Source organism: Jatropha curcas, chromosome 3, assembly GCF_041381405.1.
Source record: "Jatropha curcas cultivar XTBG-Jc1 chromosome 3, XTBG_Jcur_1.0, whole genome shotgun sequence".
Taxonomy (NCBI): Eukaryota; Viridiplantae; Streptophyta; class Magnoliopsida; order Malpighiales; family Euphorbiaceae; genus Jatropha; species Jatropha curcas.
The window spans coordinates 1537117-1554915 of NC_143153.1; the positions used below are offsets into that span (position 1 = coordinate 1537117).

Below are 17799 nucleotides of genomic sequence, written 5' to 3' on the forward strand. Positions count from 1 at the left end.
TAAATTAGTAGGCATTAATTACGTATTTTGATTATTTTGAATGAAAAAAAGCTATTTTTGATTAATTTGGTCACATACATATTTTTCAATGTTTGACCCGAGATGACTCGTCTGTATTTTAAGAATAATTTTTATTTATCAAATTAAATTTATTTCCCAAACTGATCAAAAGCAAATAATCTTTTTCGAAGTAAATAACTAATAAAAAAAAGAAAAATAAATATTCATTTATAAATCTAAACTGATGAATCAAACCATTCTGATTTATAGGATGGTCAACGAAATTAAACTTAAAAGAAAAAGACGCAAATCATACTCCATAATGTTTTGTCATTATATTTGGAAGATAGAATTGTGTCGACTAGTTGGACCAGATACTTGTAAAAGAAGCAATCTTCAATCCAAAAATGATAGCATCTGCAAAATTTGATGATTGGATGATTTTGCACACAAAAGATACGATGAAGTAGCAAGTAGGGTATTGTACTTTCAGTTGTTGTTACTTGGAGACACAACTTGCAGATGGAGCCAAGAACGGGTTAGCTAACGGATATATAGTTTATGTACCATCCTTTCTTGAAAAAAATGAGTGCTAATTGCTCATGTTTTATAGTTAAGACTCGTGTTGTTCGTTTGGAAATTTGCGAGTAAAAAAAAAAAAAAAAAACCCTTGATTATGGTAAAATTCCAAAGAAAAAACAAAAGATATTGCGATTAGCAGGCTTAAAGTGTTTTTGTGGTGGTCATATATATATTTTTTTTTATGAAAAATATTGATTTGGACCTTATTCTATAAAATTAACTGTTTTATTTCGTGTAGCTGTTTATTACGTGTTTTATAAAATATTTAAGCGAGTAACAATTCATAATATGCTATCGCAGACTATAAACACTAGTATAAATATTATCTCTTCAAATACTATAAATAATAGAGTTAGTCAAAGCACTATTAAAGTCGTTGCTGAGTAGAATCTTGATGCGTGGTTATATAAGTTATGAACAATAGTTTTTCAAGTTTTTTAATAATTTAATTAGCATTTAATCAATTTAATTTTATAAATTAGAATTCAATTTTATAAATTAAAATATTTAATATCTTTACTTTTATTTTATAACTTAAAAATATTTTATAAATGAAAATAAAAATTAAAGATGTCAAAGCTTGAACTTCTAACTAAGTGGGATATTTTATCCTTTATATATATATAAAAAAAAAAAAAAGTTAAAATGCTATAGTATTCACATGGGAAAGGGCACTCCTAAGCAAGGATTTTCTTTCCGTAAACAAAACGAAACATTTAATATCGTAATTAAGTAATCTGAATCTTTTCCACCGAGACCAATTTATACAGTGAGATAGTTTTTTAATTCTTAGATTTTTTTTTTTTTGCGATGGTACTCTAATCTATGGTTTATCTACTGATAACTCGAAGCTTGTAGAAAATTCTACAGTCTACTCATTTTAGCCCAATAAAGCAATATTTGAGTGATAGAAGCCCAACTAGTAGCTCATTAGGAAGCTCAAATCCAAGCATACGTGCATGTCATTGGATTTTATTTTGGGCTCCCCGGCTCCAACTTCCATTGGCTACGTTTGTCCATTACTCTCACAGCCGAGCTTCTCTCTCACCGCTCTTTCTCCATCGCCGAAGCCAGGTGTTCACTTGCTTCTTTCTGCGTCTTTCTCTACTGTTGGCTCGGCCTCTCTTTTCTCCATCAATCTCATTACAGTTTGGGATTAATCTTTTTTCCCATCAGTTCCATTACAGTGCGGGATTAATCTCTTTTCTTCATCCGTTCCACTTCATGATTATGTGCCTGCTCCTCCATTGATTGCCCTCCATGAGGTCACCATTCAATACATTGCTATGCATATCGCCCTGACATGTATCATTCTTTGGGCGCCCACCGCCTCATATACCGTTCACGCATTGCTGGGTACGTTAAACTCGGTCTAATCGACAAAGCAATCCAAGTGTTCGACGAAATGACTCAATCAAATTGTCGTGTTTTTAGCATCGACTACAACAGATTCATTGGCATTTTAATCCATCATTCTCGTTTCGATTTAGCTCACCACTACTACTCTAAAATGGGTCCTCTTGGGTTCTCGCTATCTCCCTTTACTTACTCTCGCTTCATTTCTGCTCTATGCCAAGTAAAGAATTTTAAACTCATTGATGAATTGCTAAATGACATGGAGAGACTTAGCTGTGTTCCTGATATTTGGGCTCTTAATATTTATTTGAATCTTTTATTTCTTGAGGGCAGGATAGAATTAGCTTTAAATGTGTTTGAGAAAATGGTTGAGAGAGGGAGAATGCCTGATGTTGTAACATACACTATTATTATTGATGGGTTGTGTAAAATGAATAAATTTGATACTGCAATTCATTTTTGGCATGATATGATAAATAAGAGATTTAGACCGGATAATAAGGCCTGTGGAGCACTGGTTGTTGGGTTGTGTAATGGAGGGAAGGTAGATTTGGCTTATGAGCTTATAATTGATGTAATGAAGAGCTCTCAAGTTAAGTTGAGTACACTTATTTATAATGCGTTGATTAGTGGGTTTTGTAGAGCAGGTAGGATTGATAAGGCACAGGCTATTGAATCTTTTATGAGGAAAAATGGATCTGAGCCGGATTTGGTTACATACAATATACTATTGAATTATTGTTGTGAAGAGCAAATGCTGGATGAGGCAAAGAAGTTGATTAAGAAAATGGAGAGAACTGGGATAGAACCTGATGTGTACAGTTATAATCAGCTACTCAAGGGACTTTGTAAAGCTAATCTCCCAGATAAAGCTTATTTTTTGATGATGAAAAAGATGGGGCCAAAAGGGTTGTGTGACGTTGTTTCATATGATACCATTATCAAAGCATTTTGCAAGAGAAGTGATACAAGAAGAGCTTACAAGATATTTGAGGAAATGGGACGCAATGGGATTCTCCCAGATGTGGTGACATTCACTATACTTGTAGAAGCTTTTCTTAGAGAAGGTAGTTCTGATATAGCAAAGAAGCTTCTTGATCAGATGACAAAAATGGGCATTTCTCCTGATCGTATATTTTATACAACTATTATTGGTCACTTATGCAAGAGTGGGAAAATAGGACTTGCTCATACAATTTTTTGTGATATGGTAGAACAGGGAATTCCCCCTGATGTAATTTCATGTAATGCCCTCATAAATGGGTTTTGCAAATCCTTTAGAGTAAGTGAAGCTATGCAATTGTACGAAGAAATGCAAAGTAGAGGACCCTATCCTGATGAAGTAACATATAATTTGATCATTAGAGGGCTTATAGTGGAAAAGAAGCTTTCAGTTGCTAGTAGGGTGTGGGGTCAGATGATGGAGAAGGGCTTTACTCTTGACAGAGCTAATTCTGAGATATTAATCAGTGCCAATTCACGAGATGCTGCATCTACCTGAGAAATGGTTTGTATGTTCCTTCCCCTGTGTCTCCCTGTTGAGGCTAACTTTCTGCAGTAGCTAAAAAAGTTGTAGTGGAAAGATAATACTTGAGAGACTGTATAGTATGTTTGTTAATAGCATCTTATCATGGAATGCTATTGTGCTACTATTTGTCAGATTTAACTGCTCCAGCATACTTATGGGATTTGGAAAAAGCAAAAATAAAGTTTAGTTGAATGACTTATGTTACAAGGCCGTATTTTCTTTGACTATTTACACAATTGCTAATTGTATTATTCAATATGCAAGAATTCCCATTAAACATGCAATTACCACATTGCAGAAGTATTTCTGATTTATCTATTAGCAAGAGGTAGAGTTCACTCAAATTATTGTTTCAGAAGCAGCGGTATTATGTTTTACTTGAATTTGGTTACCGTTGAATGTGCCAATGACTGAAATTGAAATGTTGTGCCTGCTCTTAAGCAGGTATGTTGCGCTCTTGCGTACAATACATTGTTTCGACGCATGAAATTGCCAATGAACAGCTGGATGTCAATTTGGAGTTTGCTATAATATACCTTTGAGTATTTTCTGCACTTTTTCTTAGTTTAGAAGCGAAATGTCTGGCACAGAGTTTTCATGCATCTTTTATTGATGATAAAATATTCTCCATTTTCAGGTCAAAAGTCGATGCGACCTTGATTGGGATACACTTAGTCAAGTTATTGCCTTGTTGGTGAATTACAATAAAGGGGCATAGAGGTTTGAGCCTTTTGTTTCACTTAAATTTGATTATTTTAAGCTCAAATATGTGCTGCTTAAATTTGAGAATAAAAATGCATATAAAACTGCTATTTAAATATGAGAAATGAAATGCGATGCACTATAATATTGTTCCAAAGTGTGATCTCACTTCTTAGATATATAGTTGAGGTGTTATTAAGGAGGTGAAAAATACTGTGTATCTTGTGTTTCTATGCAGGACATGATGGAGTTCAGTTCTTTTAGGCTTGAGAATTCACAACATTGTACCCCAACCGTAAGATTCATCCCTCTTAATCAAACTTTTGTTTGTTGTTATGTTACAAACACCTATTCATCTTGTTATTTGTTTGTCTTTTCAGCTTGGTTCTATACCTTCCTTTACCAAGTTTTGCAATTTTGAGTAATATAGGACGATAACAAACCAATATGTTATAGTAAGTTGTTAATTTATTGCATGACTTCTATCATTTGCTGGTTGTGTGAAGTGTCAAAGCATGGGCATTCCATCTTTTGGACCTTTTAGGTTGCTGTTTCATCATTTATTATGAAGTGCTGTGCTTACGATCTCTCTCTCTCTCTCTCAACAAGATTCAGATATCCAGGATATGCTTTTTTTTATGTCCTTTGAAGAGAACGCAGGCAAGTGGCAATTTCAACTTTGGAATCTAGATGCAGGGATGTGACTTCTCAATCCCAAGTGTCCAGAGTTGAGACTCAGTCTCTCTTCATCTTCTACAACTGGTAATGATTTCTATTATTTATTCAGATTATTTAAATTAAAATACAACTGAATGAAGATTTATGGGATGGCTGATGCCTATTCTTTGGTTAACATGTTTGCCTATCTTGCAGAAGCCAACTAAAAGGAATGGGGCTGAGGTTTCTAAAATTCCATTAGTTTCTGCCTTCCCTGTTAGGAAATGTCAATAACTAAATAAACCACGACGTTGACTGCATTGCAACTGATTTTACAATTGGGACCACCTGACCCTGAAATGATATCGAGGAATTGAGAGTACATTGCTTGTGAAGCTAAGCTGAACTATTGGTGCTGTTAGGACCCAAAAGTAAATTTGACAGAATTGATTGTAATTGCTAGGTAAACTTTTTGATTTAACTGTAATTGTGTAACTGTTTGTTAAGTCTGTTCAGCTAATATGGCAATCCGAGCTTATGTGACTACTGGCTAACATGCAATGATAGCATGTAAATGAGTTGTAAACAGTGATTTTTGATGAATAATATCTGACTTTTTCTCCCCTGTTTTTGATGCTTCTCTTCTCTATTTCTTCTTCTGGTTGCGATCTTCCCCTCTTCTTTTTCAGTTTTTCCCTCAGATTCTCTTTCACGAGACACTTTAATCTAAGATTGCGTGTCTAACAATCCTCAGTTGAGTTACTACTAGAATAGTTACAGGGTATGAGCAGTTCAACATTAATGGAGGAGGATTCATGCCCTAATCTACATACATTGGAATCAGATGAGCATGTAGATCCTATTCCACCTACTATTTAACACAGAGCTTAGCTTATCTTGACACACAACTTAAAGGGGGAGAAAAAAAAAAAAAAAAAAGATTACTTGCCTCCGTTAATTAGCAAATGTTTGATTCTTTGCCTAAACAAGAATCCTGCTTGAAGTTGTCATGAAGTCATCCCTTTTTCCCCCAATTGGACTCTCTTCATATTCCCTTCTCTTATTCTTGATTTCTGACAATCTTTGTTACTAAACAATGTCTCACCACCGAGAAACCAATCCTCACTTCATCAGACCACTACAGCAGCGTGAAGGCCAATATCCCCGAACACCACCACCACCGCAAGAACAACAAAAGAACCAGCCTTCAGCTCCACATCCTAAAAAGCACCAACGCCAACATGGTCCACAGGTTGCAGAACTGGAAGGTGATGGCCCATTTCGAGCTCCATGGAAGAAACCTCAAGAACAGTATCCCCATCCAGATGAAGGTCCATCCCCGTCCCCAGATGACCTCCGGGGTCCTCAGCTGAGTCGACAAAAACAAAAGAATGTAGAGCAGTTTCCTAAACATCAAGGCCAACGTTCCAAGCCATATGGTCCACGAGTTACAGAACATCCGGAGGGTGATGGCAAATTCCGTAGTCCATGGATGTTACCCCAACATCAAGAAGACCATGGTGGTCATAATCCACCCCATGACGGTGAATACCGTAGTCCATGGATGCTGCCACCAGGTCCACCGCAGAAGCATGATCATGACCACCAGAGTCGAGGTCGACAACCAAAGGAAAAGGATGAGGATGATTCTAGGATCCCACTAAGGCAGCAACATGACCACCGCTCTCGCCATCGCCCACTTGGTCTGCGAGCACCAGCACCCCAGAAAACAAGGCCAATAACATGGTTAGGTGCAGCTTTATGTGCCATTTTCTGGATTGTAATATTTTTAGGAGGACTCATCGTGCTTATTGTTTATCTTGTCTATCGCCCGCGCAATCCACGGTTCGAGGTGTCTAGTGTCACCTTGAACGCAGCATATATTGATGCAGATGCTCTGCTAAATGCTGACATTTCCTTACTGGCAAACTTCACCAACCCAAACAAGAAAGTGAGCGTGGACTTTAATCATATGATCATTGACTTATATTATGGGAATACCCTTATTGCTACTCAATATATTGAGTCTTTCTCGACACCAAAAACTGAGTCCAGGTTTGCAAACATTCATATGATCTCTAGTCAGGTTCGACTTCCTTTGGGTGACAGCGTACAGCTTCAAAACCAGATTAGTAAAAATGGAGTCATATTTGATGTTAAAGGGTCATTTAAGGTGAGATCTAATCTGGGGATCTTTAGATACTCATATCGATTGTACGGCCATTGCAAGATCATGGTGACTGCTCCTCCCAGTGGGGTGTTGAGAGCAACCAGATGCACAACAAAACGTTGAAGAGATATTTATCGCCATATGAGGGTTGATTTTGAACAGTGTCGAGAATTATTCTTCCTCTTTCAATTTCTTTTTGAGTCTGCTAATTACAATGCTTTCAATATGTAAAACCCATCTCAGTTACCTTCCTACCTGTATAAGATTTGTATCGTGTATTGAAATTGTCTGCAAATTTCTGCAGCAGATGCCAGAAATTGAAATCATACATGTATTCTTGTTGATTCATAACCAGTAACTGCACCATTTTGTTTTCTTTTGGCTAAAAAAATAATCATGTAACATAAAAAAAAAGTAGAAGAGAATAATTCTCACAATTGGTTATTTATTTACAAATGATCAATATGATGAAAATTACAAAAAATGCCTCAAAATGCTGGCATGCCCTCTCCACTCTTCACGATGACAAGAAATACATCAATGATGGCAAAAAAAAAAAAAAAAAAAAAAAGAACCAGAATCCGGGCCAGCCAGTTTTAACGCGTTATCAAATGACCAAATAAATGTCCCACAATAAGCAAACATCAAACCCCTCCCTTTAAAATCTCCTGTAATGATCCCTTGTAAAGAAGGGGTGCCTAAGGGCTTCATGAGCTGTCAGTCTGCTGGAGGGATCATATCTAAGAAGACCTTGCAAGAGATCAATGATATCACCAGCGGAGTGATCAACGTGCTGCATTACGAGATTCTGCCAAGAGAAACATATGTAAGCATAAAAATGATGAAACGAAAAAGATGGCTTATCATGTCTGATAAATTTTGTAAGGAGTAATATATCTGAGGCAAATGAAGTAGTGAATATGCACCTGAAGACGAGGTAGCTTCATAACAGCTTTGATGCTTTCCCGAGAGGTTGCACCATCTGGCCAGTCCAACCTACCCCTTCTCACATACTTCTCTGCATGTCGACTGAATCAATCATAACCAAGAGTCAGTAAATTTCATGTCACTAAGTTTTCATTGTAAAACTTAGAGGCTACATGTTATCAGTAAGTCTCAAAAGAGCACATACTCTGCTCTTTTCAACATGTTCTGAGGCAATGGTCCTAAAACCCTCTCCATCATGGCCAAATGCTCTAAATTCTCATGCGTCTGAAATAATGCTTCTCCCTGCAAACAATTATACATGTATATTTTATTTATTTGTTTTCTTGGGTACTAGAACAGTCGTTCCAAATTTCTAAGAGACTGAATTTACCGAGCAAAGTTCCACCAAGATACAACCAACACTCCATATGTCACATGGATAACTCCATCCAAACCCTGATAAATTCAACAAGTTCACTCAACAATTTCAACAAACATAATGACAAGAAAGACATATGCAGAGGACTAAACAATAGCATACCTAGAATAACCTCAGGTGCACGGTAGTGCCTGGTTGAGACAATATAGTTGTGTTCATGGTGCCCATAAGCTGTGCTACCAAAATCAATAACCTTAATAGCACTAGACTTTGGTAACCTCTTAAAATAGGTTCCCTCGGTGGGTGAGATTGATGGAACCTGCAAAGGAAAGTGCAGACCGCATTAAAATTCAAGACACTTTAATTTAGAATTAAGAAGTAAAAATAAATTTACATAGGGACAAACAGAAATTTGGAAAATTGGAAAGGTTCCATTGCCGAAAGTACAAATTGAAACAATATCCACAGTAAAGTGTGCACCTTGTAGTCTGGTATTTTTACATATTCCGGAGACACGAAAAGTATGTTCTCTGGTTTCAAGTCTGTATGGATTAGGCGCAAATCATGCATGACTGCAAACAAAAATGTTTTGAATCAATGTTCTATTAATTTCATCCAACCTCAATATTTGACATTACCTTACTACACAAACGAATGCTTCCATTAAAAAATAAAGAAATGAGGAACTTATATTAGACAACAACAGAAGAAATAAAATTTCATTGAGCAGTATAACAATGTGATCCATGCAATTAAAAGAATACAGTTTGCAATCAGGGCAAGGGAAATAGCAGAAGTAATGGCCACACACATGCTACACATTCCAAGAGTTGTCTGCCAAGCTCACGGACAAGATCAACCGGAAATGGGCGATAATTATTTTTCCGAAGAAAATCATACAAGCTTGGTCCAAGCATCTCAAATACCTGTTAAACCATTTAAATCCACCACCAAGTCTTAATCCCCAGAATATTTATGAAGATGGGGAAAGATATTATCATAAATAAATTATATACTTACAATACAGATATGGTTACGATAATCAAACCAGTTTCGTATTTGGACACAACTGCAAAGAATAAAGCCACTTAACAACCAACACATTTTACCTCAAATTCTACTAAGGAGCAATCAAGATTATTGCAATTACACTCACCGACTGCCATTTCTGTCATACTTTCCAAGCAAGTGGAGCATGTCAATTTCCAACATTGCTGCTTCGCGGTATTTCTTTGTGCTTCGAACAACCTTTATGGCAACCACCTCCCTTGCTTCCCTATCCCAGCATTCCAAAACCTGACCGAAAGTTCCTGTAGATTTATAAATGCATGCTATGAGTGATCATATACCAATAAAGAATAAACTTGTCCTTAAGCAGAAAGAAGATGAGAAGGAAAGGCATCAGTTAGAAGGAATCTAATAGATTGCATTCTTTGAAAGGATACTAACCTTCACCAATTTTTCTCTGGATCTTGTCTGCAGGTATCAAACAAAAGAGTATGAGGACAACTCCCAAAACAAAAATCAGAGCATATAATGAACCAAGAATCAAAACTAAAAAGCTTCAATGCTTTTAAATTTCGTTAGACTGAAGGACAGAGTGCGTGAAACATGGGATAGTCCGGAAAAGAGGCAGTATTTGGAAGAAAGGAAAGTTTTTTTTACGCTTTCATGGAAACTACAAGCTAGGCAGTATTTAGTTGTATTGGAAGCTGGGCGCAGTTTTTCAGAACAGGACAAAGTTCAACACTTCAACATATATAAATTCATATTAAATACATGAATGCCAGAATTACAAAATACAGTCTTAAAAAACACTCAATCCTAGATTTCAATAAGTCCTGGAGTCCCAAGGAAAAGATGGAAAAAGTAAACAAAATGGAAACCAGAATGTTATTTGTGTAGCAACAGGCAATTGGGTACATGGAGCTTCACATACAACACAGCATGCCATATTATTAATGCAAAGGATTGATAACTATAAAAAATCCAAACTTTTAATTAAAATTGCAACTATGGCCATTTTTTTTGTTTGTTTATTTTGTCAATTATATACACAATATTTATATTATTGTCGATTGTAGCCAAATTTGAAAGACCATGTTCCAACAATCTTAAAGTGTTGGTGAGTTATGCCAAGCTTGGCTACAATGGACGCCAAATGTGAAAGGTTGTGTATGTAATTGACAAAATTAAAATCCATAATTACAAATTTAACCAAAATTTTGGAATTTTCAGTGATTGACCCTAATGTAAAAGCCATTCAATGGTGATTAAGTGTAATTACAGCGAGAGGTTAAATTCTCCCCGAGAGCAAACATGTAATGTCCATCTTTGTCATCATCTCGCCATGGGGGGGAGCCTTTTTGAGTCAATCCCTTTACAAATAGACTGGCATTGTCTGGAAGTACTCTTGATGTTCCAATGCTTGTTCCATTTCCAACCTCGTGGCCATAATACAATCCTGATTGAGCCTACACACAGCCATTTGTTCATTCTTTGCAACACAAAAAGCAATTAAAAACTCACCCGTTCCTTAATAGTTAACTTCCAAGCTATTCTCTTATACACTACTAGACCAAATAACCCCATAGTTTTAAACAATATCAGACTAACCAAATTAGAATTGCTGTACCGATAAGAAAACAAATCAGAAAACCTTAATCGAATTAGATTTCTAAGTCCATGAAATTATATGATCAAATATCTACGTCATGTATGCTCAACCAAACAAAGACTCAGTTACAAACTCATTGAGACAGTAATATGAATCCATTTTTCTAATTTGCTCTATCTAGGGCCAAACCCCTTTATGATAAAAAAAAAAAAATAAAAAAATAAAAAAATAAAAAATAAAAATAAAAAAACCTACAAACTCATTAAGAAACTTCAAGATAAAAAAAATAAAAATCTTAAACAACAATTAAGATACTATGATGAAGACACTAAGGCTCCATACGCTTTGGCATTTATACCAATTATATGGTTTTAACAAACCAGCTGAAATGGCATATAAAAATTAAAAAAGCTCCCGGAGAAATCTCAGTTGATTTAAATACAGTTTTTCCAAGTAAATATTAATAAAAAAGATCTCTTTTTTTTTTTTTTTCTCCATGACATCCTAAAACTTCCAAATTTTCACAATTGCCTGCAATTTAAACTACTGTTTACTTTGAAGTGTAAAACGAGAAATTTATTCCTTGAAAATTAAAGGCAAAAGAAGAATTTCACAAAGATCAGAATCATTCCCAACAACTTTTTTTTTCTAGGGAAGCAAACAAGCGTGGGCAAGAAATTTACTCAAACCTGATCCAATTAAAATTAAAAAAAAAAGAAAAAGAAATCAACAATCAAAGAACAAAAATAATACCTTTGTGTGAGCTTGAGGGATATCCCAAGCAAACCTGGGCCTTTTTCTTGGACGACGATCCATATGATTATGAGGGAACTGAGTGACGTAGTCCATCTCCATCTGATAATTCATGCAGATTGATCTGTGATCGATTGATTTTTGATCGATTACGTTTCAGCAATAGGAATAATTGCCCTAACCCTCGTTCTTTCGATTTGTTTTGCAATCGTTGATCTACACCGTTCGTTTTGATTGACTACAGTTAGTTAGACATACCTAGTGTTCAACCCCGGTTGAGTTAGCTATTTCTTGAATATACTTGTTTTTATGCCTTATCTCAAGAAAGATAAAAGGGCCGAAAAGATTAGCCTAATGGATCCTTTGATTTCCCACTTTTTTTTTTTTTACTTCTTTGCCCCAAAATAACTCGATCAATGGTTTTTGGTTAGTATGTTAAAATTTTAAAATTAATTATTTTAAAATTTTTATTATCTATTAATAATTAGCTAGATTATCATAAAAGGAGATTATATGGGAAAAAAATAAAATAACAATTATACCATTATTCTAGGGCATTTAAAAAAAATTGAAATTATAATTTTGAACAGAATATTAATATTTATATTTCATTTGAAAATAAAAAATAAAAAATATACATACTTAATTACCATATCTTATTAGTATTCCCACCTCTTATAAAAAATATAGAAAGTGACAGATCTCGAGTTCGAATTCTCTTCATCATAAATGAATTATCACTAATTTTATAAACGTTATTCAAAGGGAGAAGACTACCCCTACTGTGTAGCCCATAATGTTATTTCAAACTATTTAACTTTCATGTATAAAAAAATATATATATAACCATGGCAATATTGTTCCCTGTAAAATAATTTTTGTATAAAAAATTTAACATTGTAATGATATGAATAGTGTATTCACAATCTTAATAATTAAAAAATTATAATTCATATAAAAAGCTACATGGCGCACAAAGGAGGTCCAAAAGAAAGTTTTCTACCTAACAAAGAAAATTTTTTGACCGAGAGGGAAACATTTCCACCCAGATTTTTTTTTTTTTAAGAAAAAAAAAAAAAAAAAAAAAAAAGAGATGTCTTTCTCTTTCCATCTACTCTCTGTTATTAGCTTTTGTGCAATTAAAGAACTGCATATTCTTCTTTCCTTATCACTTTTTATTCTGCTAGATCTTGCCTGTTATGGTTTTGCATCAAAATCTAATTTCTTATCCTTTCCCTAAGATTTTTTGACCGCTCCATTTATTTTTTAGACAAATTTTTCCAAACATAAGCAGAAGTCTTTCTACAAGCTGACAAAGTCACATGCATCAATCAACACCACAACTTCTACTTTAAACCCTTCTTGTTAATCTTTCCAAATCTAGATAAGATTTACGTTTCTTGTTTGTCTTTTCAAGCTAAATTCCACTAGACAATCAATCTTGATAGTTGACATGTAAGGTTAGAATTCATTGTATTTGTATTCAATAAAACCCAAATTCTTATGCATAATTAGAAAGGTCAAAGTTGATTTAACAGTAATATTCTCTCTTGTAAGTTGTAATTAGCTGTTCAAGAAGGGCAGCTAGTTGAAGATGAAGGGCTAGTTGAGGAAATTTGTGCATATAGAAAGTGAAGCTACAATGTTTCTCTATGGCTTACCCTTTTGGGTACTTGTTCTTCTACTGCCTTTACTACTTGTAATTATTAGAAAGATTAAAGTTCAAAGAGAAAACAACCAACTTCCACCAAGCCCTGCTAAACTTCCAATTATAGGAAACCTGCATCAACTTAGAGGATCGCCCCACCGAGCTTTCTGGCAACTTTCGAAGAAATATGGCCCTGTTATGCTTCTCCAATTTGGTAGTGTGCCTGCTGTTATAATATCCTCAGCTGAAGCAGCAGAAGAGGCATTAAAGATTCATGATCTTTCTTGTTGCAGTAGACCTCCATTAGCTGGTGCTGCAAGACTTTCATACAATTATTTAGATGTAGCTTTTTCACCATATGGTGATTACTGGAGAGAGATTAGGAGAATATGTGTTCTTGAGCTTTTTAGCACGAAAAGGGTGCAGTCGTTTCAGTTCGTTAGAGAAGAAGAAGTTGGTTTGCTGATAAATTCAATCTCTCAGTCATCCTCTTCTGCTACTCCTGTTGATCTAACTGAGAAGTTCTTGACTCTTACTGCAAACATAACATTTAGGATGGCTTTTGGAACGAGCTTCGGAGAAACTGATTTCCACAAGGATAGATTTAAAAAACTAATTGACGATGCACAGGCCTTGTTAGGAAGCTTTTCTGCAAATGAATTCTTTCCATATGTTGGTTGGATTATCGACAGGATTAGTGGCTATCATGCAAGGACAGAAAATGTTTTCTGTCAGCTAGATACTTTCTTCCAATGGATAATTGATGATCATCTTAAACTTGGAAGGACAGACAAAGGGCAGGAAGACATTATTGATGTGCTCCTGCGAATAGAGAGGGAGAAAACTGGAGTTGGTTCAGTTCAGCTCACAAAAGATCACATCAAAGCAGTTCTCATGGTATCTTCAATACTATTCCTTCACTTTTTTTTCTTTTTTTTTTTTTTTTCAGTTAATTTGGTTTAAATTGGGGCTAACTTTTTCTTCCTTTTGCATATGATGTTCTTGCATCAGGATTTATTTTTGGCTGGAGTAAACACTGGTGCAGTTACACTTATCTGGGCTATGGCTGAGCTTGCTAGGAGTCCAAGAGTGATGAAGAAAGCACAAGAAGAAGTTCGAAACGTTATAAGAAATAAAGAAAGAGTCTTGGAAAGTGATGTTGATGAGCTTTATTATATCAAGATGGTAATAAAGGAAACTTTGAGATTGCACCCTCCTGCTCCATTGCTACTTCCAAGAGAAGCTATCTCGAATTTTAAAATCAATGGTTACAGAATTCATCCAAAAACACTAATCCAAGTAAATGTTTGGGCAATCGGACGAGATCCCAACTACTGGAAGAACCCAGAAGAATTCTTCCCTGAAAGATTTGTGGATAGCTCCATTGATTTTAAAGGACAAAATTTTGAGTTTCTGCCATTTGGAGCTGGTAGAAGAGGTTGTCCTGCACTGTATATGGGAACTATATTAGTGGAGCTTGTAATTGCAAATTTATTATATTGTTTTGATTGGAGACTACCAAATGGAGAAGAAAATATCAACATGGAAGAGCAAGCTGGTCCTAGTCTTACCGTATCTAAAAAGGAAGCTGTCAAACTTGTTCCTTCCAGGTACCTCCAATAGACATAAACAGAAATGCATATATGAGTGAAAGAACATTGCTTGGCGTATGTAAACTCTTCAATAGACATATAAATAAATTGCTTCACGTATCTATACCCTTATAAACTCAATGATTTTAAGAACGGTAGTTCCTGGCAAAATAAAACAGCTAGTACTTGGTTAAAAAATCTTAAATTGCTGATTTGTAAAAGATAGTGGTAAAATTAGTGCATTGGAACATTCCAAATGCATAAAATATAACTTATTTGTCCAGTTGAACTAATTTTCCAGGCTTCCTATGGGAAAGAAGCAGCAAAATAGGTAACAATCTAGTTCTTTTGTATTCTGTTGGGAATGTGTTGTTCTAATTACTTTGAGATTATGTATAAGAGATTAGAAAGGAAGGTTGTCTTGGCTATGCCGAGAGATCCCTATGGACCGGTGAAAAATAAAATAAAATAAAATAATTTAAATTAATATACAAGTCAAGAAAGTGGCCTCTTTTTTATTTCTCAAAGCTCTACAATTCAAGGTAAGATTGATATTTTCCACTGGTGCTATAAACTTGAAACTTTCTCCATCTAGTCTAGCTGGCACCCTGGTTATATGTGTTCAATATTTCTAGAGCAATTTCAACCACAATTTTTAGGAGATAAGTGTACAAGTTCAAATCAGTCACTGCCTTGGAAAAAAGTTTATTTAATTTGTTTAAATGGAAAAGTTAGACATGGCAGCAGCTAGCATCATACAATTTCATAGCTGAAAATTACAAGTATTGAAAGGTCAGAAGTGGGAAAGGAAAATTTATTGGAGGTTAAAATTTATTATCAGAAAATAACAAAAACCAATATTTTTTTTTTCTCAATTTATCAGTTTTTTTGTCTTGGAGTGGCAAGAACTTTCTATTAATGAGGAAGACATGCCTCAAGAAAGTTGAGACATCTGCAAGCTAAAACTCTAATGGCTCTCTATGCTTCAACTATATGGATTCCCGTTCTTTTACTCCTGTTTCTATTGCTCATAGTTAAAAGAAAGAAGGAAGACAGAAAACAAAATAAGCAGCTCCCACCTGGTCCTCCTAAGCTTCCAATTTTAGGCAACTTGCACCAACTTGGTGAATTGCTTCACCAATCTTACTGGAAGCTGTCCAAGAAATATGGTCCTGTTATGCTCCTTCAACTTGGTAATATCCCAAATGTTGTAATCTCCTCTGCTGAGGCAGCAAGAGAGGTCTTAAAAGTTAATGATCTTGCTTGTTGCAGCAGACCTCAGTTAGCAGGTGCTGGCAGACTCTCTTATAATTATTTAGATGTGGGTTTAACACCATATGGTGATCACTGGAGAAACATGAAAAAACTAATTGTCTTACAGCTTTTTAGCTTGAAGAGAGTGCAGTCTTTTCGGTCCCTTAGGGAAGAAGAAGTTGAATTGTTCATCAGTTCAATCTCCAATTCAGCAGCTTCTGAAACTCCCATTAATCTTACAGAAAAGTTATTTTCCCTTACTGCAAATATCACAGTTCGAATGTCTTTCGGATTTGATTATCGGGGGACTAATTTCGACAGAGATAGATTTCATGAAGTGGTTCATGATGGTGAAGCTGTGGCAGGAAGCTTCTCTAAAAGTGAATTGTTCCCATATTTTGGTTGGGTTTTTGATTGGATAACCAGCCATCATGCTAGGACTGAAAGAGTTTTCCATGAGTTGGATACCTTTTTTGAATATGCAATCAATGATCATCTTAAACCAGGAAGGAATAAGGAGAAAGACGACGTGATAGATGTGCTGTTAAGAATAAAGGAAGAACAAGCTGAAACTGGAATGGCAAAGTTCACAAATGATAACATTAAGGGAGTCCTTCTGGTAAGTTTCCAACATTCCATTTATGAGTATTTTCTTCGTCTTCTATGTCTAGTCCGTGCTATTAATTGAAATGTAATATTTGTCCGTCAGAATTTATTTTTAGCTGGAGTAGACACTTCTGCGATTACCGTGAACTGGGCAATGGCAGAGCTGTCTCGGAATCCGAGTGTGATGAAGAAAGCGCAAGATGAAGTTAGAAATGTTGTTGGAAAGAAAGGAAGAATAACTGAAGGTGATCTCGACCAGCTTGAATACTTAAAGATGGTAATAAAAGAAACTTTCAGATTGCATCCTGCTGCTCCACTGCTACTTCCTAGAGAAACAATCTCTCATTTTAAAATCAATGGCTACGACATTTATCCCAAGACACTAATCCAAGTTAATGCCTGGGCAATTGGACGTGATCCTAAGTATTGGAAGGATCCTGAACAATTCTTCCCTGAAAGATTTGCTGATAGTGACATCGACTTTAAAGGACAAAATTTTGAATTCTTGCCATTTGGAGCAGGTAGAAGAATTTGTCCTGGGATACATATGGCAACAATAACAGTGGAGATCGTACTTGCAAACCTTCTGTATTGTTTTGATTGGAAACTGCCCGATGGAATGAAGAGGGAAGACATCGACATGGAAGAGCAACCTGGTATTAGTCTCACTGTATCTAAAAAGACTCCTCTCAACCTTTTGCCTGTGGAGCACTTTTAGTAGCCATTATATTATAACATCAGATGAAAATCATAGTAAATTATTTATTTTCTAGTAATTTTGCAATAAAGAATACGGTAGAATATAAAATACGTGTTTATGTTACTAAACTACGTAGAAAATTTTCAGCCCTTATGCATATCAGTTTGGCAGCTGCCTCTCCTTTTCTTTTCTTTTTTTTTTTCTTTTTTTTCTTTTTTTTCAGTGTGATGTCGAAAAATGGATGACAATTAGTCTCCAGGCAAAAATACAACTTGCACGCATATTATCATCCCTTCAGTACTGCTTCTCTTGAAGAAGAAAGCATAAT

General features: G+C 35.3%; 5 protein-coding genes across 19 annotated transcripts; 4 read left to right on the forward strand and 1 right to left on the reverse strand.

The window, feature by feature from the left end:
• Window positions 1–1491: 1491 nt before the first annotated feature.
• Window positions 1492–5450, forward strand: LOC105644685 (Pentatricopeptide repeat (PPR-like) superfamily protein). 15 transcript variants are annotated; one of them, XM_020683369.3, is made up of 6 exons: window positions 1492–3449; window positions 3908–4008; window positions 4104–4186; window positions 4407–4463; window positions 4549–4930; window positions 5042–5450. In XM_020683369.3, the coding sequence occupies exon 1, from the start codon at window positions 1886–1888 to the stop codon at window positions 3437–3439; it is 1554 nt and encodes a 517-aa protein (XP_020539028.1). In that variant the 5' UTR covers window positions 1492–1885; the 3' UTR covers window positions 3440–3449; window positions 3908–4008; window positions 4104–4186; window positions 4407–4463; window positions 4549–4930; window positions 5042–5450. The 15 variants fall into 15 exon arrangements, with proteins under 15 accessions (XP_020539028.1, XP_089575276.1, XP_089575277.1 ...); XM_089719150.1 differs by having other exon boundaries at window positions 3911–4008; XM_089719151.1 differs by having other exon boundaries at window positions 3911–4004.
• A 62-nt stretch (window positions 5451–5512) lies between these two features.
• Window positions 5513–7569, forward strand: LOC105644982 (proline-rich receptor-like kinase). The gene has a single exon (XM_012230487.4). The coding sequence runs from the start codon at window positions 5922–5924 to the stop codon at window positions 7116–7118; it is 1197 nt and encodes a 398-aa protein (XP_012085877.2). The 5' UTR covers window positions 5513–5921; the 3' UTR covers window positions 7119–7569.
• On the reverse strand, window positions 7424–11929 carry LOC105644683 (serine/threonine-protein kinase AFC2). Its single transcript, XM_012230115.4, has 12 exons — window positions 11672–11929; window positions 10589–10775; window positions 9751–9777; window positions 9458–9611; window positions 9322–9370; window positions 9113–9227; window positions 8782–8873; window positions 8464–8620; window positions 8314–8378; window positions 8128–8225; window positions 7922–8024; window positions 7424–7803 (listed from the first exon to the last, which is right to left on the reverse strand). Exons 1-12 carry the CDS (start codon window positions 11783–11785, stop codon window positions 7654–7656), a joined length of 1311 nt encoding a protein of 436 aa, XP_012085505.1. The 5' UTR covers window positions 11786–11929; the 3' UTR covers window positions 7424–7653.
• Window positions 11930–12833: 904 nt separating this feature from the next.
• LOC105644981 (cytochrome P450 71B37) lies at window positions 12834–15031 on the forward strand. Its single transcript, XM_020683630.3, has 2 exons — window positions 12834–14216; window positions 14331–15031. The coding sequence occupies exons 1-2, from the start codon at window positions 13314–13316 to the stop codon at window positions 14940–14942; spliced, it is 1515 nt and encodes a 504-aa protein (XP_020539289.2). The 5' UTR covers window positions 12834–13313; the 3' UTR covers window positions 14943–15031.
• Window positions 15032–15180: 149 nt separating this feature from the next.
• LOC105644680 (cytochrome P450 71B37) lies at window positions 15181–17647 on the forward strand. Its single transcript, XM_020683632.3, has 2 exons — window positions 15181–16784; window positions 16875–17647. The coding sequence occupies exons 1-2, from the start codon at window positions 15882–15884 to the stop codon at window positions 17487–17489; spliced, it is 1518 nt and encodes a 505-aa protein (XP_020539291.1). The 5' UTR covers window positions 15181–15881; the 3' UTR covers window positions 17490–17647.
• Window positions 17648–17799: the final 152 nt, after the last annotated feature.

Excerpts from the sequence above, each read along its gene's own strand:
- LOC105644981 (XM_020683630.3), top strand. The coding sequence starts at position 13,314 with ATGTTTCTCTATGGCTTACCCTTTTGGGTACTTGTTCTTCTACTGCCT. Across the intron at positions 14,217-14,330 it reads ACATCAAAGCAGTTCTCATG|GATTTATTTTTGGCTGGAGT; the intron begins GTATCTTCAATA and ends TTCTTGCATCAG.
- LOC105644683 (XM_012230115.4), bottom strand. The coding sequence starts at position 11,785 with ATGAATTATCAGATGGAGATGGACTACGTCACTCAGTTCCCTCATAAT. Across the intron at positions 9,228-9,321 it reads ATCGTAACCATATCTGTATT|GTATTTGAGATGCTTGGACC; the intron begins GTAAGTATATAA and ends ATGGTTTAACAG. Across the intron at positions 7,804-7,921 it reads TGAAGCTACCTCGTCTTCAG|AATCTCGTAATGCAGCACGT; the intron begins GTGCATATTCAC and ends TTCTCTTGGCAG.
- LOC105644982 (XM_012230487.4), top strand. The coding sequence starts at position 5,922 with ATGTCTCACCACCGAGAAACCAATCCTCACTTCATCAGACCACTACAG.
- LOC105644680 (XM_020683632.3), top strand. The coding sequence starts at position 15,882 with ATGGCTCTCTATGCTTCAACTATATGGATTCCCGTTCTTTTACTCCTG. Across the intron at positions 16,785-16,874 it reads ACATTAAGGGAGTCCTTCTG|AATTTATTTTTAGCTGGAGT; the intron begins GTAAGTTTCCAA and ends TTTGTCCGTCAG.
- LOC105644685 (XM_020683359.3), top strand. The coding sequence starts at position 1,886 with ATGTATCATTCTTTGGGCGCCCACCGCCTCATATACCGTTCACGCATT.